The 26,686-nt window shown below is 34.1% G+C and overlaps 1 protein-coding gene across 1 annotated transcript; it reads left to right on the top strand.

Annotated features, from left to right (window-relative positions):
• The first annotated feature begins 20,986 nt into the window (after nucleotides 1-20,986).
• On the top strand, nucleotides 20,987-23,651 carry CYCT1;3 (cyclin T 1;3). Its single transcript, XM_078998420.1, has 7 exons — nucleotides 20,987-21,100; nucleotides 21,690-21,937; nucleotides 22,147-22,228; nucleotides 22,336-22,464; nucleotides 22,537-22,712; nucleotides 22,793-22,944; nucleotides 23,022-23,651. Exons 2-7 carry the CDS (start codon nucleotides 21,702-21,704, stop codon nucleotides 23,438-23,440), a joined length of 1,194 nt encoding a protein of 397 aa, XP_078854546.1. The 5' UTR covers nucleotides 20,987-21,100; nucleotides 21,690-21,701; the 3' UTR covers nucleotides 23,441-23,651.
• Nucleotides 23,652-26,686: the final 3,035 nt, after the last annotated feature.

Raw genomic sequence — 26,686 nt, forward strand, 5'->3', positions numbered from 1 at the left:
TTACACAAGTGGAGGAGAATTGTAACGCTAGGATTCTGGTATGTTCCTTATTTTCCCTTTATATTAAAACTATTGCATTTGGACCTTGGAGTAGTATGTGGGGCATACCACTTGGTACGCCTAGTGTACTAGCTAAGAAGCTAGTACGCGGGGTATACCACATGGTACACTTAACGTACTAAGGAGGGAAATGATCGCGGGTGCGAGACCTCGAACCTTTGGCGTACAAGGGTTACGCTTAACGTACTCGAAGGTTAATGAAATCCTAATTTTAGGGTGTCACACCCTATATAAAGACCTTAAGTCCCTAGGGTTGGCCTCTTTACCAGCCTCCATTACCCTAAATTCCTAAGATCGACCTTTAGCCTCCATTTTTGTGTTTTTGAGCTCTTGAGAAGAAGTTGGTGTTTGCTTTGCTTATTTTGAAGAGATTGAAGAAGGTTGAAGGTTCAAAGCTTCATGGGAAACTTAGAGATCCAGAATAATCACTCATTTTACAAGTCTTTTGAGGTATCAAGTTCATCCTTTGGCTTTTGAATGCTTAAATCTCTTTATATCTTGGTTTTTAAGCTTTTGATACCTTTTTGGGTTATTTTGAGGTGTTAAGTCATTTTGGGGGCTTTTCCTTTTAGATCTGATCATGTTATGAGGTTCTTAAGCATAAAGGTGCTAGATTTATGGGGTATATGGTCACATCCATGCATTAAGTCACATATTAAGTCCTTCTTACCTATCGGAGCTTCATTAAGCCATGCATGCACGTAAAGTTAGTAACTTTACGTGATAAATCAGCTCAAGGAAGTCAAATCTAGGTTTTGGAGTAGAGTATGTATGGATTAAGAGCTAGAAATGAGATTTGGCTGAATGGGTGAGTACGTTGGGCTTATAAGCTCGTACGTGCTGCTTACAAGCCCTAAAGCGTGTACGCTTAACGTACAATCTGGGTATGCCCCGCATACTTAGCCAATTAGTATTCGCAAATTGGATCTTCGCTTTGGGCCATTCTTTTGGGATTAGATGTTTACGGCTTGTTGGGCCATCTAAATTCTTGTGTTTTTGGGCTGGGGAGATGTTGGACCTTGGATTATGGCCCATGGAAGGGATTTAGGCCTAATTTGGAAATTTGGGCGATGTTTGGGTCTTGTAGGATTATTTTGGTTATTGGGCCATGATTTGGGCCTTAGGTGGCTAATTAGGATTTGGGCATTTTGGATTGTGAGTTTAGGACTTAGTTTTAGACCAAACTAGGTAAGGGGTAAAATGGTCTTTTTACCCTAATTATGGACTGATAGTTATGGATTGGAATCTAATTATTAATTAGATGTTATTTGGTATTGATAGCTCGGGGATTTGTCAGACCAGTAGCCAGAGATCTTTTAGTGTGATCAAGCAGTTCGAGGTGAGTTTCCTCACTGTGTTTAGCGGGTCGCAGACACCAATGCCCATCCATGATTTGTTATGTTAGAATACTCATTGTCTGTGTGACACTTGTATATGTAAGTGCTTGTATGCTTACTGGGCGGGGCCCGATGGTTATTCTGTATGCTATTATTTGTTATGTTTATATAAATTGTATGTGGGCGAGACTCGTTATGCGAGTTTGGGTGGGGCCTGTTATACTCAGTGGGCGGGGCCCATTATGTATTATATACGTATGGGATGTGGTATCTTGGAGAACTCACTAAGCTTTTTGCTTTCGATTTTCAGTTTATGTTTTAGGTAGTTCCAATTCCAAAGGGAAGATCTCGGGACGATTGTAGAGCACACACCACCTCGTTCCGCGTTTTGTGATTTACTCTGATTTCATATGATGATTGGTACACTTGTTTTATTTGGATTATGTTGATGATGTTTTTGGAATACTGATTTTATTAAATTAAAAATGAAATTTTTGGGTCTTAGTTTTGGGACGTTTCACCATGTTAGTAGAGGGTGTTGAATCTATTTTCACTCCTTATATATCTTTAACGAATGTGTATTACATTCCCCCACTTGCTTTGAATCTTACATCGGTCAGTCATTTATGTAAATATGGTTGTTGGATCTTCTTTCTGATTCATTATGTTGTGTACATGACATTCGGTCTCGGAGGGTGACTGTGATAAGCCATACACTTGGGTAGCTCTATGTTTTGGAACAGGTTCATGTTGTTGATGTTGCTGCATCTAGTGTCGATTTGTCATCATTTCGTTTAAACCCTTCGTCGTCTGTTTTTTATCTTTGGCATTTCCGTTTGGGACACATGTTAGCATCTCGTTTACAGTTTTTGGTTTCCACTGGTGTGTTAGGTTCTTTGAAAATTGATGATATTTCTGTTTGTTGTGGTTGTAAATTGGGAAAATTTTTGCTTGAATATGTTTAATAAAAGTGTCACTCGTTATGTTGCTCCCTTTTGATATCGTGCATTATGTTGTGTTGGTCCATCTCTGATCACCTTTAAGTCGGGAGCTAACTATTATGTTTCATTCATTAATGATTACACTCGTTATACGTGGGTTTATTTTATGAAAAGCAGGTCTGACTTTTTCACCATGAATAGTGAATTTAGAGCTCTTATCAAGACTCAACACTCTGCTGTCATAAAGTGTTTCTAGTATGATTTGGGAGGAGAATTTACCTCCAATGATTTTAAACAGTTGTTGTCATATGATGGCACTGTGCATCAGTCATCTTGCATAGACACTCCACAACAGAATGGCATTGTAGAAAGAAAACATTAACATCTCCTAGAAACTATAAGATCCTTACTACTTTCTGCTCAAGTTACCAATATGTTTTGGGGAAAAGATGTTCATACCACCACTTACATTGTTAATCGCATTCCTACTGTGTACACTTCTAGGAAGCCTCCTTATGAAATGTTGTTTGAACAACTTCCAGATTATTCTTCATTACGAGTGTTTGGGTGTACCTGTTTTGTCTTGAAGCCTCATGTAGAGAGATAAGTTGTCTTCAAAATTAGCTCTTTGTATTTTTCTTGGATATGGTATTGTTCAGAAAGGTTATCGGTGCTATGATCCATCAAATCATAAATTGTATGTCTCTCGCATGTCACATTTTTGGAGCATATTCTGTTCTATAGCATTCCTTGTTCATTCACATGATGCAACCCGGGAGGAGCTTCTTACTAGAGATCTGTTTAGCATTGATATTGATGATCCATCACATGTCAATGATCCACCATCTGTTGTTGATCCACCATCTGTTGCTAATCCACCACCTGTCATTGATCCTCTGCCTATAGATCATCAACACCCCCTCCATCGAGGCCTTATCATAATAAGAAGTCCACAAAGCTTCCTGATTTTGTCTATTCCTTGTACTCAGTAGTGTTTACCTCCTTTATTTCTAATGTACATCGTCTCTCTGAGCCAACATCTTACAAAGAGGTCGTTTATGATCCCCTTTGGCAGACTGCTATGGATGAGGAACTTGCAGCTATTTATTAGACTCATACATGGGATCTGGTTCCGCTTCCACCCTGAAAGCACACAATTGGTTGTCGTGGGGTATATAAAATCAAAATAAAGTCTGATGGATCCTTTGAGCATTATAAATTTAGACTTGTTGCGAAAGGGTACACGCAAAAGTGTGGTATAGATTATGAGGAGAAGTTTGCTCCTGTTGCAAAAATGATGACTGTTCGGACCTTGATTTCACTTTCTTCTATTCTCCAATGAAAGATTTATCAGATGGACGTCAAGAATATGTTCTTGAACGATGATCTTCATGAGGAAGTATACATGTCTCCTCCCCTTGGTACTACTCACTAACCAGGTGAAGTTTGTCGACTTCAGAAGGCACTATATGGCCTCAAACATGCCCCTCATGCTTAGTTTGAGAAATTTTCTATGGTGATTACTTCACTTGGTTTTTAACCAAGTAACCATGACTTGGCTCTATTTGTTTGATGTACGAATGCAGGTCGGATTATTCTTTCCTTATATGTCGATGACATGATTATTACTGGTAATCATCATGATGGTATAAAGTCTTTAAAGCGTGATTTGGCTCACCATTTTGCTATGAAAGACTTGGGTTTTCTTTGTTATTTCTTTGGGATTGAAGTTGCTCAGTCTCGAAATGGTTATATTTTATCTCAAATGAAGTATATTTCAGATTTGTTTGAATGTGCACGACTCATGGATAATCGGACAGTTGATATGCCTATAGAGAGTAATGCAAAGTACTCTCCAACTAATGGTGTCCCGTTATCAGATCCAAGCCTTTATCGTACCATTATATGTAGTTTGGTTTACCTGATAGTCACTAAACCGGATATTGCTCATGCAGTTCATGTGGTTAGCTAGTTTGTCACTGCTCCTACTATTGTTCATTGAGGAGATGTTCTTCATATTTTGAGATGTCTACGTGGTACTCAGTTTCACACTCTTTTGTTTCCATCTACATCCTCTCTTGAGCTGCGTGCCTATAGTGATGCAAATTGGGATAGTGATATTTATGATCATAAGCCCACTACTGGGTATTATGTTTTCTTAGAGATTCATTGATATTATGGAAAAGAAATAAACAAGATGTTGTCTCTCGATCTTCTACAAAATCTGAGTATTGAGTCTTGGCTATCGCCACTTGTGAGATTGTTTGGTTGAGATAGCTTCTTGCAGATATGGGCGTTCACATCTCTCAGCCTACCCCTTTGTATTGTGACAACGAGAGTGCGATTGTAACATCAGGAATCTAGAAGGTAAATTATGGAAATAAAACCTCATTTCAAAAGGCCAACTTGTCGTGTTTGGGGGAAGAAACTCGACGTGTTGGAAGTGTTGGTCGAGCATGTTTTTGAAGACCAACTCGATGAGTTGGAGAGGACCAACTCGATGAGTTGGACGTGGTTTGGGAAACCCTAATTTCGGGATTTTGCACCCTATTTAAACAACTTAAACCCTAAATGTTGGCCTCATTTCCAACCACCATTGTCCTAAACCCTAACCTTGAAACCCTAAGGCATTTTTGAACGTTGTGAGACATTCTAAGTGTTTTTGTTGTGTGTTTGAAGCCATTGGAAGGAAGGGAGGCTTGGTGATAGTTGGTGATATAAGAAGGAGCTGCTAGATCTCGAATCCTTGCTTCATTTTTGACACTTTTTTGGTAAAAAGTCTCAACCTTGCTTTGTGAATTCATAGATCTCCTTTTTTGGGTTCTTTTGCATGTTTTGGTCCAAATGGAGTGGTTGTTGGGAGTTGGACGTCTCATTTGGACAAGCCCTTTCAAATCTAGGGTCCAAGGGAGTTCTTTTGGCATAAAGGTGCCAACTTTATGGTCTTAAGGGCTCCATGCATCCATTAAGCCTTTCTTCTAGCTTATTTTAACCTTTTGAGCTTCTTTTAGCCTTGCATAAGAGTAAAGTTGGAGACTTTACTTATCAATACAGCCTTAAGGGACCATATCTGCAATTTGAAGCCTTATCTTGTTGATTAAGTGGCTTAATAGATTAAGTGGGTTTGCAGACTGAAGAACTCGACGAATTCATAAGAGAAATCGGCGAGTTGGTTTGGGATTGTCCCGATTCTAATGAAAATGAGGGGAAAACTCGACGAGTTGAAGGGAACTCGGCGATTTGGATCGATTCTTCGTGATTCTGCGGTTTGCGGAGAACTCGACGTGTTGGGTCACCTGGACCGTTGACTTTGGCGTTGTCTTTGACTTTTGTCTTATGCTTTTGACCAAGTTAGTCTGAAAGGGGTGTTTGAGGTAACCTAAATTGTATTCGAGGAAAATTTGGGCTTAGGATAAGGCCTATATGGGATCGGGCCCAATTTGGAAAATTAGGCCATTAGTGGGCTTTCATGGATTTTTCTGGTTTTGGATCTTGTTGGTTTTGGGTTTGCGCTTTAGTTATGAATCTTATTGGGCAAGTGGTAAAATGGTCATTTTACCCCAAGTATGGATTTTGGATCATGGTTTGGATCCCAATTGCTAATTGGGTGATATTTTGGTATTGTTAGCTCGATGAGTTGTCAGGACATCAGTTAAGGATTTCTTGCAGTGAGCTTCAACATTCGAGGTGAGTTTCCTTACCAGGTATAGTGGGTCGAAGGTACCAAGGCCGACCCATGTTTATACTATGTTGTTAGTATATTAGTTATCTCCGTGACTCTTGAATGTGTTATGTTTATATGTTTTTCCAGGTCAAATCCCGATGTTGGGCGGGGTCCGATGGATATCTATATGCTATGTATCTTTGTGATTATTGCATGTGTATGTATTTATTATGATATATGTTATTATACATTGGGCGGGGCCCGTTTTATCGAGCTCAGCTTGATACCGGACGGGGCCTGATGTCGTACGGGGTGTGAAGCCAGGCGGGGCCCACTATATGTTATTGTATGATTGGTATATGTTATTTGGGGAACTCACTAAGCTCTGTGCTTACAGTTTTCGGTTTATGTTTCAGGTACTCCAGTTTTCAAATGAAGAGTTCGGGACAATCGTTGTGCATACACCCTTGTTTTTTGCAATATGTGATCTTTGAGAACGAACTCTGATAATTGTATTAATTGAAATACTTTTTTATGTCTAGAACAAAACTACAATAGTTTTTTGAGTATAATAAAATTGAAAATTTTTTTATCTTGAAATTTTGGGATGTTAAAAGTTGGTATTAGAGCCTTGGTTTGAGGGATTTGGGCATACTCTCGAGTGTGCCTGAACTCAAAATGAGGTTTGGTGAATTTTTTTATAAAATGACCATTTAATTAAAAAGGAGTTTCTAATCAAAGAAAGGGGTGTGATGCGTGCAATTGGTCGAGCTCAAGTAAGTGGTTCCCAAAATACCATTGTATTTTTATTATGTGATATGATTATGTGAATCGCATGGAATATTAGGGCTAAGGATCTGCTTAGTATTATGTGAAAGGAGATATGACTTTTATATTCCTGATTGTATGTACTTTAGTATTGCATGCTAGTCTGTATATCTGATAAGTAGATGGAATGGCTAGTATAGAGTATGGTTGTTAAATTTTACTTTGCCTGAATGTTTCTTGCTTTGTGCTTTGTGGGGGCTCTTAGAAATGTGAGTTAGCTACTAAGTGGATATGCCAAGTCACATGTGGCACATGCTGGATAATCTCAGAGTGATGGACTTGACCCTATTACGCGGCTCTCGTTTGAGTCCAACCATTCTAGTATTGAGTCTTTTACTCGAAGGATTATCTTATCTTTGTTGCATGTGACTATATTTATGAGGTAGTTAGTTGACATTAATGGGAATCCTTCGACGGCTAAGGGTAGGATGAGGTCGGGAAGCTAGGAAAGTCTAGGATATGCTCCAGTGGATTGGTGGTGCGGTTTAGTGGGTTTTAGTGCTTTGGCTTGAGGAAGTGACTTAGAGGATTTAGGAGGATTGTTGGGGAAAGTATGGATAGGTGTGGAAGGTAGTATTGGGCCCGTACTACTGAAAGCACAGGGTCCATACTCGAATCAGTGAAAGCCTTGGAGAATCTAAGAAGCTTGTAGGGAAGGGATTTTAGATCATGTTTTGATCATTGGCTTGTGGTATTTCAGATTGGTAATGAGCACGCATGAGGAAAGTTCAGGGTTTGGTTCCAGCTCAGGTGATGATCCAGTTAGTGGAAGGACTAACAAGATTTTGAGTTCGTGTTGGATTGAGGAGATGGAAAGTGTTTTCTGCACTAGTCCTTACCCCATAGGAACCAAGGTTCGGTTTGCCTTGGATCTCCTGTATCGGGCGACAAAGGGTTGTTGGGAATTGATTGTGCGATCTTCTTCGCCTTCTAAATTGGAGACAATGTCTTGGGAGGAGTTTGTGACCCGGTTTAGGGTAGGGATGCTCCATTTATTGCAGTTCAGCCATTGGCAAGTGAGATGGTGAGCGTGTTAAGGTACCAGGCTCTGAATGATATGGTTTCTAGGACCCGGGGGCAGGAGATCAATTTGGAGCACCTCGAGAAGAAGGGATCAGATCAGGTAAATACAGTGGAGGGTCCCTGGAAGAGACCCAAGATTTTTTATCAACGTTTGAGAGGTTAGCAGGACCGGGGATAGTGCATCACGTGTGGGAAACGACACAATGGAGTTTGTCGTTCCAAGGGTATGGGTTGCTACAAGTGTGGCAGGGTTGATCATGTCAGCAAGGATTGTCCTCAAGGGGAAAGCTCGTTATGTTTTTTCTGTAACCAAGTGGGCCACAAGAGATCTGTCTGTGCAAGAGGGAGTGGAGGAGCAGTGAGTGCACCTGCTCCGGCTATTTTGCAAATCTTTGATAGTTGACAAGGTAGGGTAGGAGCCCCAGCAGAGAGGACTCAGACTCTACAGTGTCAGACAGGAGATGTCAGGACTCCAACAGGCGATGTTGCGGGTATGTATCTTTTGCTTCCTTTCAATTTTAGCTGCATTTTGTTGTGGAAATTTTTGTTTGGTTTGGAATATTGTAACGGGTTGGGTAAGTGTATATCTGGTTTATTTCTCTGCTTATGTTTGATTTATATCTTCAAGAAATGTTATATGCCTTTTACATGCCATGAAATGTTAGTGGATTAGTAAGGGTTATTTATTGTGTAGCGGGTTGTAAGTGTTCGGGTATTATTCTGGTTTTCGTTCGGGCTCGGTCAAGGGCATCGTGTTGAAGACTTATGGTCCGGGTTCAGCAGAATGATTCTCCAGCATCGTTAGGGTTTGATGGCTTTATCATGGTGTTGGGTTGGCCTTTGGATGCGCCAAAGGAAGTGGTCTATTGTGTAGGTTTTGGTCTGAGCATCTGTTCTTTGGACTTTAGGATTTGAGTGTGGTATCATTTTATAGTATTTAGGGTTATCATTATTGTTGGGATTCGGGAAGTGCTCAGCTGGTCTTTTAGGGGTTGTGTGGTATTTAGGATGGATAGCGTTGGATCTCTAGCTGTGGTAGGCGCCGGTTGTCTGTAGATCGATCATTGGAGGGCAAGAAAGATTGGGAATCCTTCAATTCTAGTGTGCTGCAAGGACTTAGTCGAATCAAAGTGGGGGAGAATCATTCAAGAATTTAGGCGCAAGAACGGGTATGGAACTAGGATGGGTTTCGCATCCCCATGGAAAAGGCCCGTGTAATTATGGAAATACAGTTGGGACCTAGTAGAGACCGTTGGGTCAAGGTTTTGAATCTTGAGTTACAGCACTTAGTGTGTAGTCACTAAGTGATGGAGAAGGGTTCATAGGCTAGGTAGCCTAGTTATTTGGACTCTTGAGGAATGGGTGGTTGGATCAGGTGAGAAGCCGGTAGTCTCATCGATGGGTTGAGAATCTATTACCTTCTGATTTTTGGAGGGGTGTCTTGAATCATAGGATTTTGGGAGAACTTGAAGTGTAGATCTTTGGGTCTTGGATTATGAGTTGGGTACCAAATTGGTTCCTAATGAGAACTCGCATCGGGAATTACAGGTGTCTATGTGTAAGGTTTTATGTTCTAGAAGTCTTGGAATAAGGTATCTATGTGTCGAGGGAATCTATGGAGGGGTTCAGAGGTAATAAATGGTTTCAATTTATTGGCAGGTCAGGCTCCTGTGCTAGAGTGTGGCCCGATATGTGTGGGGTCAGGCTAGTAAGGGGTTCTGGATTTTCAGATAGGTTTCATTATTTGATTAGTCAAAGATTTCTTCGGGTAGTTAGCCCAGGATGGGTCAGTTCGTAAGGCTGTGGGAAGACCACAACATGTATGAACCCATGAAGTGGTAGGAAGATCGGGTATGAGGTAAGATTACAGTTGAACTTGTAGCATTCAGATTAGCATCAGGTTGATGTTGGGATGGTTTGGGTAGTTATTGCATGTGAGGCTTTCCTTCGAAAGTCATGAGGGGAGACATTACGGGAGTCTCTTGACTTAGCAACCGGGCAGGAATCCGGTAATTTCAGACAATTGGCAGAAGAATTAGGACTAGGGAGGTCTAGGTGGATTTTGGAAAGCATCCATAAGACAACTTGTTGTTTTGGGTAGTTTCAACGTTTCGGGCAGCTTTGGTGTTTCGAGCAGTTTCAGTGTTTCGGGTGGTTTCTGTGTTTCGAGCAGTATTAGCGATTTGGGTTTTTGTGTGTATGAGAAGTATCTTGGTGTTTGGGTAATACTAAGTCACACACAGCGGGATTAAATAATCTCAGGGTAATTGATCTGACCCCGTTGCACAGCTCTCGTTTGAGTCTAACCGTTGTAGGGATGAATCTTTTACTCGAATGATTATCTGAGCCTTCTGTTGAGTATAAGTGTTCTGTAAATGTATATGGTCGGTGATTTTGTTTCCTATTTGAAGCATTTCTTTGGATCAAAACTCTATAGGGTTGGCTTGGTGGTGGTTCAATGTGAGAGGTCCGACAGGGAGTCAGACCATCGATATTGTAGGTTTTGGAATTCAGGCGAGATAGGATTGGGTTTTAGTCAAATATTGAGGATTCGTTCCTCACGGGGCTTGAAGAATTGTTCAAAGGATGGGTTTAGTAGATCGAGATAGGCTGTTGTATGATCAAAGTTTGAGGGGTTATGACTGGTTTGCTATTCGTTGAGAGAGGGCATGTGTTGTTTTAGCTCGGGCGATCTGTCAGGAAGTCAGGTCATTGTAGATTTCAGGTCTCAGAAGGTAGAGGTGGTTTGCAAGGGTTGAAGGTTTGGGCGTTATTTTCAGGATAGAAGTTTCGGTTTGGGTTTTGGTTACCTTAGGAAGGTTATTTTATACGCCAAATTTCCAATCATGATCATCAAGTTGAGTGTTTTGATATGAGTGTTAATAAGGAGCGATTTCGAGGACGAAATCTAATTTAAGTGGGGGAGAGTTGTAACATCCAAAATCTAGAAGGTCAATTATGGAAATAAAACCTCATTTCTAAAGGCCAACTCGAAGAATTTAGGGGAAGAAACTTGATGTGTTGGTCGCGCGTGTTTATAAAGAAAAACTCGACGAGTTGGAGAGGACCAACTCAATGAGTTGGACGTGGTTTGGGAAACACTAATTTCGGGGTTTTGCGCCCTATTTAAATAACTTAAACCCCAAATGTTAGCCTCATTTCCAGCCACCATTGTCCTAAACCCTAACCTTGAAACCCTAAGGCATTTTTGAATGTTGTGAGCCATTTTGAGTGTTTTTGTGGTGTGTTTGAAGCCATTGGAAGGAAGGGAAGCTTGGTGAGAGTTGGTGATACAAGAAGGAGCTGCTAGATCTCGAATCCTTGCTTTATTTTCGACACTTTTCTGGTAAAAAGTCTCAACCATGTTGTGTGAATTCATAGATCTCCTTCTTAGGGTTCTTTTGCATGTTTTGGTCCATATAGAGTGGTTTTGGGGAGTTGGACGTCTCATTTGGACAAACCCTTTTAGATATAGGGCCCTAGTGAGCTCTTTTGGCATAAAGGTTCCAACTTTATGGTCTTAAGGGCTCCATGCATCCATTAAGCCTTTCTTCTAGCTTATTTTGAGCTTTTGAGCTTATTCTAGCCTTGCATAAGAGTAAAGTTGGAGACTTTACTCATCAATACAACCTTAAGGGACCAGATCTGTAATTTGAAGCCTTATCTTATTGATTAAGTGGCTTAATAGATTAAGTGGGTTTGCTGACTGAAGAACTCGACGAATTCATAAGAGAACTCAACGAGTTAGTTTGGGATTGTCCCGATTCTAATGAAAAGGAGGGGAAAACTCAACGAGTTGAAGGGAACTCGGCGAGTTGGATCGATTCTTCGTGATTCTGCGGTTTGCTGAGAACTCGATGAGTTGAATGGCCAACTCGGCGAGTTGGGGTCACCTGGACTGTTGACTTTGGCGTTGACTTTTACTTTTGTCTTATGCTTTTGACCAAGTTAGTCCGAAAGGGGTGTTTGAGATAACCTAAATTGTATTCAAGGAAAATATGGGCTTAGGATAAGGCCTATATGGGATTGGGCCCAATTTGGAAAATTAGACCATTAGTGGGCTTTCATGTGTTTTTTGGTTATGGATCTTGTTAGTTTTGGGTTTGGGCTTTAGTTATGAATCTTATTGGCGAGTGGTAAAATGGTCATTTTACCCAAAGTATGGATTTTGGATCATGGTTTGGAACCTAATTGCTAATTGGGTGATGTTTTGGTATTGTTAGCTTGAGGAGTTGTTAGGACAGCAATTAAGGATTTCTTGCAGTGAGTTTCAACATTCGAGGTGAGTTTCCTTACCAGGTTTAGCAGGTCGAAGGAACCAAGGCTGACCCATGTTTATATTATGTTGTTAGTATGCTAGTTTTCTCCGTGATTCTTGAATGTGCTGTGTTTATATGTTTTTCCAGGTCAAATCCCGATGTCGAGCGGGGCCCGATGGATATCTATTTGCTATGTATCTTTTTGATTATTGCATGTGTATGTGTTTATTTTGATATGTGTTATTGTACGTTGGGCGGGGCCCGTTTTATCGAGCTCAGCCTGATGTCGAGCGGGGCCTGATGTCGGACGGGGTTCGAAGCCAAGCGGGTCCCGATGACGGGCGGGGCCCACTATATGTTATTGTATGATTGGTATGTGGTATTTGGGGAACTTACTAAGCTTTGTGCTTACAGTTTTCGGTTTATGTTTCAGGTACTCCAGTTTTCAAATGAAGAGCTTGGGATGATCGATGTGCATACACCTGTGTTTTCTGCAATATGTGATCTTTGAGATTGAACTCTGATAATTGTGTTAATTGAAATACTTTTTTATATCTAGAACAAAACTAAAATAGTGTTTTGAGTATAATAAAAATGAAAATTTTTTTATCTTGAAATTTTTTGGCTATTACAACGATAATGATTGTCAAGAATTCAGTGTTTTGTGAGAGCATAAAACACATTGAGATTAATTTTCATTTCACACAACATCATCTCCAAAATGACACTATCTCTTTTCCTTGTGTTTCCTCCACTTTGCAGATTGTTGATATTCTTACAAAGCCATTGACTGCTGATCGATTTCATTTTCTGGTTGACAAACTCTCAATGCTTATTATTGTTGTATTGTGAGTTTGAAGGGGGATGTTAACCTAATAAGATTATAGGCTTGTTTTTATATTGGGTCTTATGTTGGCCTATTACCTAGAAAACCCTAATTAGATAGTTTGTATATTCTGTCTTTTCCTTTCATTGTATCTCGTATTTCTCATTTTATAATAGTATGAAACCTAGCCATTTTATGTATTGATAGTTTACAATAATGATAATCATCATATTTGAAACCAACCCTCAAAATCAATATACAACGAATAATTACTATAAACTTTGATAAACCAAATAATAGAGTAGTAAACATTTGAATAACCAAGAGAAAAGGGTATATAAACCCATATTAAAAGACAAGGTTCGAAAATCCATAAATCCCAAAATTCAATGAGTTTAATAACTCAAAAATTCTATCAAAAGAACGTGATAATCAAACTAGTATCAAAGGCTTAAAAACCCACAACTTATAACCAAAAAATTAATATTCTATGGTGAAGTAATGATTTAATGGTGTTCAACCACATGTGTACATACATACATAAACAAAACATCATGTAACTCGACGAATTCAGACTTTATTAAGGACCTAGGGTTTGAGAATCCAAAGTTCCATCAAAATGGTGACTCAAGCTCTACAATTCAAAATAGGATGATAGAAACACATCCAATGCTTGATTCAACACTTAGTGACCTCTAGAACTCCACGAATATATATATATATATATATATATATATATATATATATATATATATATATATATATATTCATCTTCATGCTTAATAAAAGACTCCTAACCATACCACATGACACCTTTCTACCACTCTACTTTGCACATGTCCATTTTTTAGAGTCTAACCTTTGGTTTTTTCCGCCCATCATCTATATAAATGACAAAATTGAAAAAATTAGAAAAAAAATTGAAATTTAGTCCCTTAAAATCAGCCACCAAATTAGTAAAATATGTTCATCCGTTCCTTCCCCAATCACAACTCTATCTTCTTCAATTTCTCTTATAAATTTTGGAAACAAAATCACTTATTCAAATTTTAAAGTACACAAAATCAGGAATGTCTTCATTGATATTCAACTCAATCTTAATAAATCACGATTAAAATCCGCAACCATCTCCTTATTATCTTTGTTTTTGTCTTCCAATACCCCCGACTTCCCTGCTTCATCCATCGATTTTACTGAACCACCACCTTACCTTCACTGTACACCCTACCACCACCTATGATAATCTAAACCAAACTCCAAAACACGATAGCTAAACCCACCACGTCTCTTCCACCAACGCATGACTTCCATCACTACCCAACTTTCTGTTGTATTTTGTCACTTCTTTCTCAATCTCTCTTAGTATCGACTTGATTTCCTTCCCAAGCATCTAATGGCTATTGAAAAAGATAGAACAAAAGCAGCAAATCAATGGGTTTGAAGGTAAGGTGTCTATGTTTCTAATCCTAATGGCCTTCTGGATTGTGAATCGTTTTTTCTTTTCTTTTTATTTTTTCAAAATTTTCCAAAGAAAAAGAGTGGGTGATAAAGAGAGTACAACCGAAGGGAATTTGAGAGAGAATGGGTTATGTCTCTTAGAAGCATAAACAAGCATCTAGGATGTCAAAGGAATTATAGTCTATCTATCTATCTATCTATCTCTCTCTCTCTCTCTCTCTCTCTCTCTCTACTGTTGTATGCTTTTAGTTTTATAGTTAACATTTATTGATGTCCTTTGATGAATTAGTGAGTAACTGGTAAGCACACCAGGTGTTTGTGAAAATGTCTCACATATAGTGATGTCGCGGTGAAGACATGGTGCTTAAATTGCATTCAACTCTTTGTATCCAGGTTTGTCTGCTTTGTTCTAATAATCCTAAACCTAATCCTGATCATATCAGTTTCTCAAATCACCAAGGTTATAATTGGATATGATTCTTTTTAATTACTGATCTATTCTAGATTTTTGTTAAATTTTCCTTTCTTATAGTATAAGGACTAAGTTTAAAGATCTAAATGTAGCTTTTTTCAGCCCTTCGTCTTCACCTCCAAATTGGCAAAAAAGTTATAGATGAGAGGAAAAAGGTATAACATCTAAAATATTGTTATTTAATTCGATTATGGAATCTAAATGATATCATATCCATGCATTTTTTCTTTATATAGATAGTTGGTGGTCATATCATTCATGTTAGTTTTAATTTTTTCAAATTCTATTTTTTTGATGATAATGTTTTTTATGATTCTTAGCTATTCCAATTTCACAGTTGATTGTAAAGATCCAACTTTAATCTCTTTTTATAGGAGTACTAGGCGAATGCCCGCGCATTGCGCAGAAACACCTATATAGTTGAAGTCTTTACAAATATATGATTTTTTGAATATAACAATAACGTTGTTGTTAAATTTGATATAATAATTTGTATATACTAAATTGATATAATATATTGATTATTTTGAATTATATGATAATATATATACATTTATTATAATTTCATAATCTCAATCGTTTGAATGACTTCTACCCGCGAGTTACACATGAATAAAATTAAATATAATATATGATTTGATGTTATTTATAGTTGTTTTTATTGTTAATTAATTTTTTTAAATTTATTTGCTTAATGTTTTAATTTCTATCATTATAATTATTTAAAACATCAAACAATGTTTTTTATTTTAAAGCTAACAATATAATCATTTATATAGAGTTGTTTTTAACTATTGTTATTTTAAGTTATTTTAAGCTACTTATTTGGAAACTTTTAACGATTATAAAAATATATTTAAGAAATATTTTAGTTACATTGAAATTACAATTTAGTTTTTGCTTTTATCACTACAATTTATCACTTTTAACTATTTACAAAATATTCTTTAGTTTTTTTAAATGGATCTGAAATTTATATTTGAGTTGACATTGTAATGCGCAGAAACACCTATATAGTTGAAGTCTTTACAAATATATATTTTTTTAAATATATAACACTAACTTTGTTGTTAAATTTTATATAATAATTCGTATATTAATTTGATATAATATATTGACTATTTTGAATTATATAATAATATATAAATCTATTATAACGTCATAATCTCAATCGTTTGAATTGTTGGAATAGTGTCTAAGGCTGCAACTATATTAGGCAAGTATTTGACCCGATTGTGCATGATCCTTTTGGGTTGCCTTCACCATAGCAACTTGGTAGGATGATTTATTATGAGAGAATAAATATTATTAATATATTATGAGAATAATATAAGGAATAATAATATTGGTATTTGATTAATATAAGTCATAAATTAATTAGTATTAATTTGGTGACTTAAAGAGATTAATTAAATAAGAGGGTATAAACTGTCAATTGTTTGATAGTTACACTTTAGACTGTAAATCCTTAAGAGATAAGGATTGGATGGATTCTAGAGCTTTGGATAACTCAAAATCGTCCAAGGCTTATCTATGGTAAGGATTTGGATTGCTTTAAGGAAAGGATTATCCAACTAGGGTTTAAGGTGAAACCCTTAAGGAGTCTACAAGTATAAATAGACCCTATGGCCAAAGGAAATCAGCATCTCATCTAAAGTAGAGAACCCCTGGCCGATTTCCTCCTACCCCTCTCTCTCAAATCATCTTCTTTGCTATTTGGTGTTTGTAAGCCATTAGAGAAGTGACAATTGTGACTCTAGAGCTCCAAGATAACAAGATCAAAACAAAAGATTCAAAGGTAAACTTCTAGATCTGATTTTGTATTGTTTTATACCTAATTAGTTGTTAGAAGTCTTGGATTCAAAGCATGTTTAATTAGAAAGCCTAGATCCAAGCATTAGGGTTTTGCATGCGCACATAGGAAAGTTATTATGGCCAAAATCCATCATGAATGACTTCTACTCGCGAGTTACACATCAATAAAATTAAATATTATATATGGTTTAATATTATTTATAGTTGTTATTTTTAACTAATTTTTTAAAATATATTTGCTTAATGTTTTAATTTATATCATTATAATTATTTAAAACATCAAACATTATTTTTTGATGTTAAAGGTAACAATATAATCATTTATATAGATTTATTTTTAACTATTGTTATTATAAATTATTTTAAGCTACTTATTTGAAAATTTTTAATGATTATATAAATATATTTAGGAAATATTTTAGTTAAACTGATATTACAATTTAGTTTTTTGCATTTATCACTATAATTTATCACTTTTAACTATTTACAAAATATTATTTGGTTTTTTAGTGGAACTGAAATTTATATTTAAATTGACACTGTAATGTTATATTTAAATTAACAATTTAAGTATTTTGTCCAAGCTGTTCAAAAATTGTAGCTTTAAACTGATAATGGTTTAAATGCAACAACATTTTAAATCTAATAAATTAAGTATAATATGTTAAAATTTAAAGACATAACTTTATAAATAGAAGTAATATATTATTTTAAAATTGAAATTTAGTCTATTTATGATTACATTTTAGGTTTGATATTTATTTAACCTTATTAACCAACTTACAATCATTATTAGAAAGACACTACAATTTATCACTTTTAACTATTTATTAAATAATCTTTGGGTTGTTTAAGTTAAATAAAATTTATATTTAAGTTGAGCCTATAATGTTATATTTTAATTAATAATTTAAGTATTTTATACAAATTGTTCAAAAATTATACCTTTAAAATGATAATGGTTTACATCCAACAATATATTAAAACTAATAAATTAAGTATAATATGTTAAAAGTTAAAAAACATAATTTTATAAGTAGAATTAAAGATATTATTTTAATATTGAAATTTAGTTTATATATGAATACACTTTAAATTTGATATTTATTTAACCTAACTACCAAATTATAATTATTATTATAAAGAAATTGAAAAGTCATGGGAGTTTCAAATGAATGTGGTAAAAGGAAAAAAAAATGAGGGTTTCAAATGCATGAGATTCAAGAAAAAATACTAGCTTTATAAGTATATATGATTTGATTTTTAATGACAACTCATATTGCATTGGTAAAAGCAATTGATCAAGAACAAAAACAAGTAATAATTGATGTTAGTCCAAGACCTTTCCATCTGAAATGAAATGTCAGTGTACCTTCTAAGGATATCGTATTATTAGCATATAATTTCAAAAAGAAAGAGTAACTTCCCATTCTTCTTGATAACTATCAGCAAAAGATCAGTAACTTCACATAAATATAGGAGAAACTAGAAACTCAACATGGACCCCAACACTGTTGTTAGGTGAAAGGCTAAATTGTACTTCTGGATGATGTATTTGATTACGTTGACACTTGATCAAGTTAACTCTGAAAGTTTATTTTCATTGTTTTCTAAATCTTGAATTGTGCTTAGACCCTACAAGAAATACAAAAAAAAAAAAGTTATCGTAATAATGTCTGGTTGAGATTAATAACGTGTTATTAAATTTTCCAAATGATTATTTTTCAAATCCATTCAAAGGGCTTTGCAAATGACATTTTTTTAATATCATGTTATTTACAAATCGCTTTTTAATTTATATGTTATATATGTTCAAATGGCTTTGCAAATGACATTATATTACCATTTTTTAGCATAAGGTAAAGTCTGATTTTACTTTTGAACTTTACTTGTGATGCTATAATAGTCTTTTTGCACATGTGAAGCATATCTTAGTTCGATTAATAGCATGTTATTAAAATTTGAGGTGATTATATAGCGAAGTGCTTGCATTATATTTTAGAGATTTTAGGGGTGAATCAATTTACTTTTGTTTTTTCTCCCCTTATTAGTTCTTTTGACCATGGAAAATGCATGAAATAACATCATACTTTCATTGGGTTATGGTGGAAATGTTTACAACTGATTAGTGTCATTAATTGCAAATAAATATCTATTTTATTTCGGTGTGATTATAGTTATGTAGTGGAATTTCAAACCACAATCATGAATTTTTTGACATGTAGTTATAAATATATATATATTTTTTTTTGTGTAATGGTGAACTACAAAAGAGTATGCAATAGGAAATAATTATGAGAAGTGATATAATGTTTATCAAACTTGAGGATATTGATTTTTTATATTTTCTAGAAGCTTAAAAATGTGCATTAACGATAGATTTCGAGATTATTGATGTATTCATTTCTAGATTTTTGTTACCCTGTAAATTTATTTTTGTTTACATGTATAATGTATGTTGAAGCTTTAATAATTAACATGAAGCTTTTGTTTAACTCTATATTGTTTTAGTAAGGGTGCAAAATTGCATTTTTTTTGGTCATTGACTACCCACATTTATATGATGTTATGAAGAGTCACAAAAAAAATTTGGTCATCAGATCCCGTGATTGTAAATATTTGGTCATCAACCTTTGTTAGTTCGAATGAAAGGTAGGGTTAGTGGAAACGAAAACCTTTGAGGGTTTTTTTCTTTTTTTTTTTTTTTTTTTTTTTTTTTTTTTTTTTTTTTGTGCGTGTGTGTTATTTATTATACTTAAACGTGTTTAATCATAAATTGAGAAATTTAATGAACCATATCCATTATCAAAATTATCAAAATATATTGGTGGAATAGAATAGTTTTTATTTAAGGATACTTTTTTCATGTTTGATTTTTATAATTATATATTTGATTAAACCACATAATCAATATCATTAATTAATGTTGTTCATATCTTAAAACATTTTGAAAACTAATTTAAATCTACCCTAATAAATGAAAATGATTTTGCCACATGTCATTCTCTCATAAAATTAGCCACATGTCATTTTATCATAATTTGAGATATATTTATTTTCCACTTGTCATTACTTCAATTTTCATTTTCAATATATCATTAATTTAGTTTCCATAAATTAAATCTACCATAATGACTATTAATTTCAAATTTTAAATTTCAAATTCAGTTTCAAATAAATTTACAGTTTAAACCTTTATGTTTAACATTTTGTTATAATTAATCCGTTTAGTACACATTAAACACATAATTTTAATTTATTTATTTTTTGCATGTTTTTTTTTCTGATAATTTTCACTTATTTCAATTTCAAATTCAAATAAAATTTCTATTTAATCGTTCGTACTTAACATTTTGTTTTAATCAACCCGTATAATATACGAGACTCACAACTAGTTAATAACTATATAGTTTTGAAAAAAACTAATGCATCTAAGTTTCCAAAAAAAGCACTGTTAAATATATTATTAATTGTAACGTCTCTTAACTTTCAAAATTATTTTACGTCGTCACCCGTACAGTACACGGGTTATAACCTATTATATATATATATATATATATATATATATATATATATATATATATATATATATATATATATATATATATATATATATTCAAATTTCGGATTTCAACCATGGGTTAATGTTCAACATCGCTTAAAACACAATTTCATTAAAAGATATAATGAATCAAGTATAGAATCATGAACACAACCTTAGTTTGAGCTAGGGAATCGAATACAAAACCATTATACTTACAAATTTTGGATTTGATCCTTAGATTAACTCCTAACTCAAAAGTTTGAGAGAAATTTCGTAGAGAAATACCTTCCAAGCTTGTATAACACAAATCAAATTTCTAATGCTTAAATTTCCTTCAATTTTTCCTTCAATCCTCTTCATGCCCTCTCAAATCGATATGGATTTTCTTAATGATATTTCATACAATATAATTAGTCTTTAATTATATATATATATATATATATATATATATATATATATATATATAAATTTTGTTTTATGTCATTATATTTATCATACATGTTATTGACTAATTTACAAAACACTAATACTTTATCAACTACCATCTAATTTATCAAACAAAAATACTATTTGTTGACAACTAACGAATTTAACCCTTATAAAACCTAGATTACGACCAATAAGTGGAAACAAGAACTAAGAATGTAATTTACTCTATCAAATGTCCTTATCCGTTAATCTATCATAAGTCAAGGGGCCAGTTTTACAACTCTCTCTTAAAACGTAGAGGGAAGCTGGTGATTATAGTTTCAGAAACAGAAACAAAACTAGGGTTCATTTATTGACTTTTGAAACCTGGAGGAGAAAAGAGAGGCTGTGTGGCATCTCAATTGTTAGCACTTTTCAAGTGAACAACTTCAATCGCAGATTAATGTACGTTTTGCCACAATTTCATCTTTCTTTTTCTCATTGATCGCTGTTTGTTTCTTTACAATTTTAGGTTACCTTCTTTGTACATTCTGATATAGTATCGGTTTAACATGAGCGTTAATCTGTAATCAAATTGAGTTCTTGATAATCGACATTATATTGCTAAACGGAATTGACAATTTTCTTAATCTTTGATACTAAAATTACGAGGGTAGGTATCGCCGCCTTAAGGATGAACATTAGTTTGAAAGCACCTTGCAAATCCTCTTTTCGTATATTTTTTTGGTATCTCTGTAAACATGTTTCTGAATATTGAAATCATAATGGTTATATCTGGATCTATACTGTTTCGGCATTGTTAGTTTTTTATACTGGATCAACAGAGAGTATTTCATGGAAGATGTTTCGGAAAACTTGAGCTAACATATGTTCTTATTGAGTTTCTTTACATATCTGTTCACCATAGATGCAATTAAGAGCATCAAGAACAGAGGATTTTCACATCGACATGATTCTTTCTGTTTCTTTAAGTTGTTCACACGACACATGCACAAGATACACTTTTGATACATATTGTTTTGTTTTTTTGCAGAATATCAACATAATGCATATATATGAAGCTCCAATGCAGTGTTATATTTCCCAAAAAGAAATTGCAAAAGATGCAACTGTAATTCACATATCTGAAACACCTCATCTTAATCGCAATTGGTATTTCAGCAGAAAAGAGATAGAACACAATACTCCATCAAGATCTGATGGCATTGATTACAAACAAGAGCAACATCTGAGAAAGCTATACTGCTCTTTTCTTCAAGAGCTTGGCATAGAGCTTAAAGTGTAAGCTCTTGTTTTCCTTCACTCTCATGTGAGAAGGCACATGAAATGTAAGTGTGAGAAAATAGAATTTTCCCTGATGCAAATGTTATGATCTTTTATTCACATAAAGATTACATATGGTCTCACAACTTGATACTTGTAACTCGCCTCATTATATGCTAAAAGTAAAAAATACAAAATAACAAATTTGTTATTCTTTCATCTTTCAGACCTCAGGTAACAATAGCTACATCAATGATGTTTTGTCATCGATTTTACATGCGACAATCCCATAAAAAGAATGATTGGCAGGTATATAAATCTTCTCTTCATCATCTTCTCCTCTGATTCTCTATTCTTTTCATGATTTCAAAATGAATTAATTATATAATAATTAATTAATTAATAACAATGTGTAGACAGTTGCAACTGTATGCATGTTTCTTGCATGCAAAGCTGAAGAAACACCAAGGTGGTTAGGTGAACTTGCTGTGGTTGCTTATAAGTTAATATACAAATGGGATCCTTCAGCCTCAAGGAGAATTCGGGTAAGTAACTATTATCCTTATCTTGATTCAACAATGCATTTTTTTTTCTTATGAGTTTCTTTATTTGTGTAGGAGATATATGATAAGCAAAAGGATCTAATTTTAATTGGGGAAAGACTTCTGTTAATTACTATTGCCTTTGATCTAAATATAGAGCATCCATACAAGTCACTTGTTGCTGCTCTTAAGAGATTAGCTATTACAGACAAAGAGCTTGTAAAAATCGCATGGAATTTTGTCAATGATTGGTATGTTGTAATTTGTAAATTATTATTATATTTTTTTACTCTCATTTGGTTTTATTGATATTCAAAGTATTTTCTTCTAGGCTTCGTACCTCGCTTTGTTTGCATCACAAACCCCATTACATAGCTGCTGGCTCTCTATTTCTTGCTGCCAAGGTTAAAAATGTAAAATTGCCAACAGCAAAAGGGAAGGCTTGGTGGATGGAGTTTGATGTTTCACCAAAACAGTTAGAAGGTTTATATATATTTATATATTTATATATTTTTATATATCCATAACATAACATATTAAAATCAACATATTTATTTCAGGTGTGATCCAACAAATGATGAGTTTATGGGAACAGAGTCAAAGTCAAACTGTATCTGAAATCAGCAAATCAACAACAAAATCTAATTATGTTAAAAAACAGGTTTTTGAGAATTCCTATGATACGATAAATTGTGTCGATAAAACAAGTGATACAGGTAGTGGAGTTAGTGATTGTGAACCTGTTGCTATAAAGTCTGATTCAAGTTCAAGTTGTAAGATAGTTTCAGTAGAGGGTATGAGTACAGGTGGCAATAATAGCCAGGTGGATGTGGATCGAATCAGAGAAAAAATCAAGAAAAGAAATTCTATAAAAACTATGAAAAGAAAACGTGTGGAAGAAGACATGGATGGTGATGAATGGATAGAAAGGGAATTGGAGGATGGAATTGTATTGGAATCACCGATTCCAGGGAATTAGAACCTTTTGAGATTGAGATTTTATCGTTTTGTAAGTAAAAAACAAAGAAGGTAGAGATATTTTGAATAGGTTGATTAGATTTCATGGTCTACAATGATATGATATGTTGTGTATGAGTAGTAATGAGTGAGTCCCATTTTTTTCATCATTTTTGCTTTGTTGCTTTTCTTTAAACACTTGTGATTCTTCTTTTAAATCCCATGAGTGTAAATTGGCCCAAAAAAGATACTTCATACTTTACTTATCCAATCAACTTCCACACGTAGCTTTTGCTTTCCTTTTTATTTTTTTTCAATCGCTTTTTACAACAAATGTGAAACTCGTAGACCAAACCCCAATAGATGTGGCTTCTTACAAATGAGTGAGCAAAGAAGCTTTCCTCCTTGTCGGGGCCCAAAAGCAAAATGTGTTTTACACCTATGTATAACTGATAAACTATACTGTGTTTGATATGCATTTTACTAATACTGTGCGTACGTATGTTTGTTGTATGTTTGTTTTTTCCTATTGTTATTAATCTTTTGTTTACAAAAAAAAGATAGTTTTGTTGTCAAAGAAGGATGTTTTTAAGACTTTTGAATAGTCTAATTTTATATGTTTTATGTACCTTTTTTTCTTGTGTGAGTGAGTGATTATGTGTGTATTTCATGATTTGACTATTTATAGGATTGAAGGATGTATATATAATAGCAACCTTTGAATGTTATGTGCATGGATGTAGATTTTTATTAACTTTTTTTTTTATATTGTTTGATACCTTTTTATATGGAGATGCAAGAAAGCGAAAGTCAAAAGGTGAAATGCATTTTGTAAAATGTGAAAGAAGACCAAAAGATGTACTTGTAGGTTGATGTGGAAAGATTGATGTGTACTTTTTTTTTTAATGTTTATAGTACAAAATTTATGTGTTGGTGCTTTGTCTTCTTTTAAAACCGTTTAATATCGTAATAAATTTTGTGTTTTTACTTTTCATATTAAATGCAAAGCAAACAAACAAAATGCTATGATTCTTGCATTTGCTTCTCATGCAAAGTATCATTTTGCTAAGCTCGTTAAGGAAGCATTATGTACGTTTTAACTAAAAATATATAGAGGGAAAAAGACAAATATATTCGCTTCGGCATATTTTTTGTTTTTTTATTTATTATATAACATCTAGGTCTTTTTTTATAAAAAACTAGTTGTAAGACATATATATTATATGAGTTTATTATAAAAAAATAAACAAACAAACATGAAGATCTAACAATTTAGAAATTCATTGTTCTTTATTTATTATATAATGTCTAGGTCTTTTTTTTATAAAAAAAACTAGTTGTAAGACATATATATTATATGAGTTTATTAAAAAAATAAACAAAAAAACATGAAGATCTAACAATTTAGAAATTCTAAATTTATAAGAAAAAAAAAACTATTTATTTATTAAAATTGAAGTGTTTATTTGTCTTATAAATTTAAGCTAATAATTTAAATATATAAACAACTAAATAATTGGATTCAATTTAGAAATTATAAGAAAAGTAACATTAATAAATTGAATATGTATTTATTATTACATTAATTATATTTAAATATTATATGAAATTTAATAAAATGAAAAAAAAACCACAAAATAACATATGAATATAATTTAATCTAAAATTACTGCAAAATAACATGTCAAATAATATATAAGAGGAAAACAAATGACAAAAATGTTTATTTATTTATTTAGAGTAAAAGTAAAAACAAAAAGACAAATAAAGTATCTTTATATCTATTTTTTGTATTTATCCTCTTATTCATTAGATCAAAACAAGTATCAAAATAAAAAAATAAAATAATAGATTAACATATCTTAATTTTATATGAATGTTACAAAATTCCAAAAACACTAAGTTTTCTGTGGCCGATGTCATAACCTAGGAAAGTTTCCTGTTCCTTAACTTCATATAAAAGAGAATAAATAGGTATAAAAGTAAAATCATTATTTACTATGATATGTTTACATTTAATGTTTTTTTTTTTACACATTTTCTCATTTTTATACCATTTGTTTTTCAAAAGTATCTCTTAACCTAACACTATATTTTTCATTACTAAATTATTTTGCAATATTCTTTAATAAAAATAGATTTCGCAATAATGTGAGCAATTTTACAAACCAAACAATTTTACAATATATAAAGAGAATTTTGCAATATTTTTTTAGTTTCTTTTTTGACTGGGAATTTTTATAAAACTAAGAGCTAGACCATGAAATAACAACTATAAAGGAATTAATGACATTAATTGGGTTTTGGAGCCCGGCAATACATTTAATATATAGCAAGTCTTTTGTTTCTAGTACCAAACCGTAAAGACCATATTTCTTTAACAGGCTCGACTATTCTTTCTTTTCTCTGTTTTTTTACACAAAAGATAATGAAATATCTAATACGTCAAAACACTCAACAAGTCCTGAAAAGGAATTACTTCAAGCTAGGGATGAGCATCGGAACCGGATACCCGCTTTTGGAACCGGAACCGCCTTGGAACTGCCGGTTTTGGAACTGGAACCGCTTAAGCGGTTCCGGTTCCGGTTCTCGTTTTTTCGGAACCGCTACCCGCTGGGTACCCGCCGGAACCGGTTTATATATATATATATATATATATATATATATATATATATATATATATATATATATATATATATATATATATATATATATGTGTGTGTGTGTGTGTGTGTGTGTGTGTGTGTGTTATTTATACCGATTTAGAATATATTGGTCCGATGTTATCCGTCTTTTGTCCGAATTGATTTGATTTGGATTGAACTAAATTGCGGTTTTGTCGAAAAAAGTTAACAAAATTAATGCGACCGGGTTACCCGCTCCCGAAACCGGAACCGCCGGTTCCGGGACTGGTTCCAAACATTTAAGAACTGCCTAGAGCGGTTCCGGTTCTGGTTCTAACTTTCTAGGAACCGCCGGTTCCGGTTCCGGTTTAGGTTCGCGCCAAATGAGGTGGGTACCCGCCTATGCTCCCTACTTCAAGCCCCACCACATCCTCACCCTCACAAACACAAATACAAACATAAACATAAACATGCACCCGCACCCGCCACCACTACTACCGCAATCATCGACTTACCGTCACCGCCACCATTGCCGCCACTACCAACCCACCACCATCGCCACTATCACCACCATCGCTGCCGCCACCACAACCATCGTCTCCATGACTCCATCATCCGCACTACCACTGTCACTGCCGCCGCCA

This window comes from Lactuca serriola, chromosome 5, assembly GCF_051521515.1.
Source record: "Lactuca serriola cultivar US96UC23 chromosome 5, Lser_US96UC23_V15, whole genome shotgun sequence".
Lineage (NCBI taxonomy): Eukaryota > Viridiplantae > Streptophyta > Magnoliopsida > Asterales > Asteraceae > Lactuca > Lactuca serriola.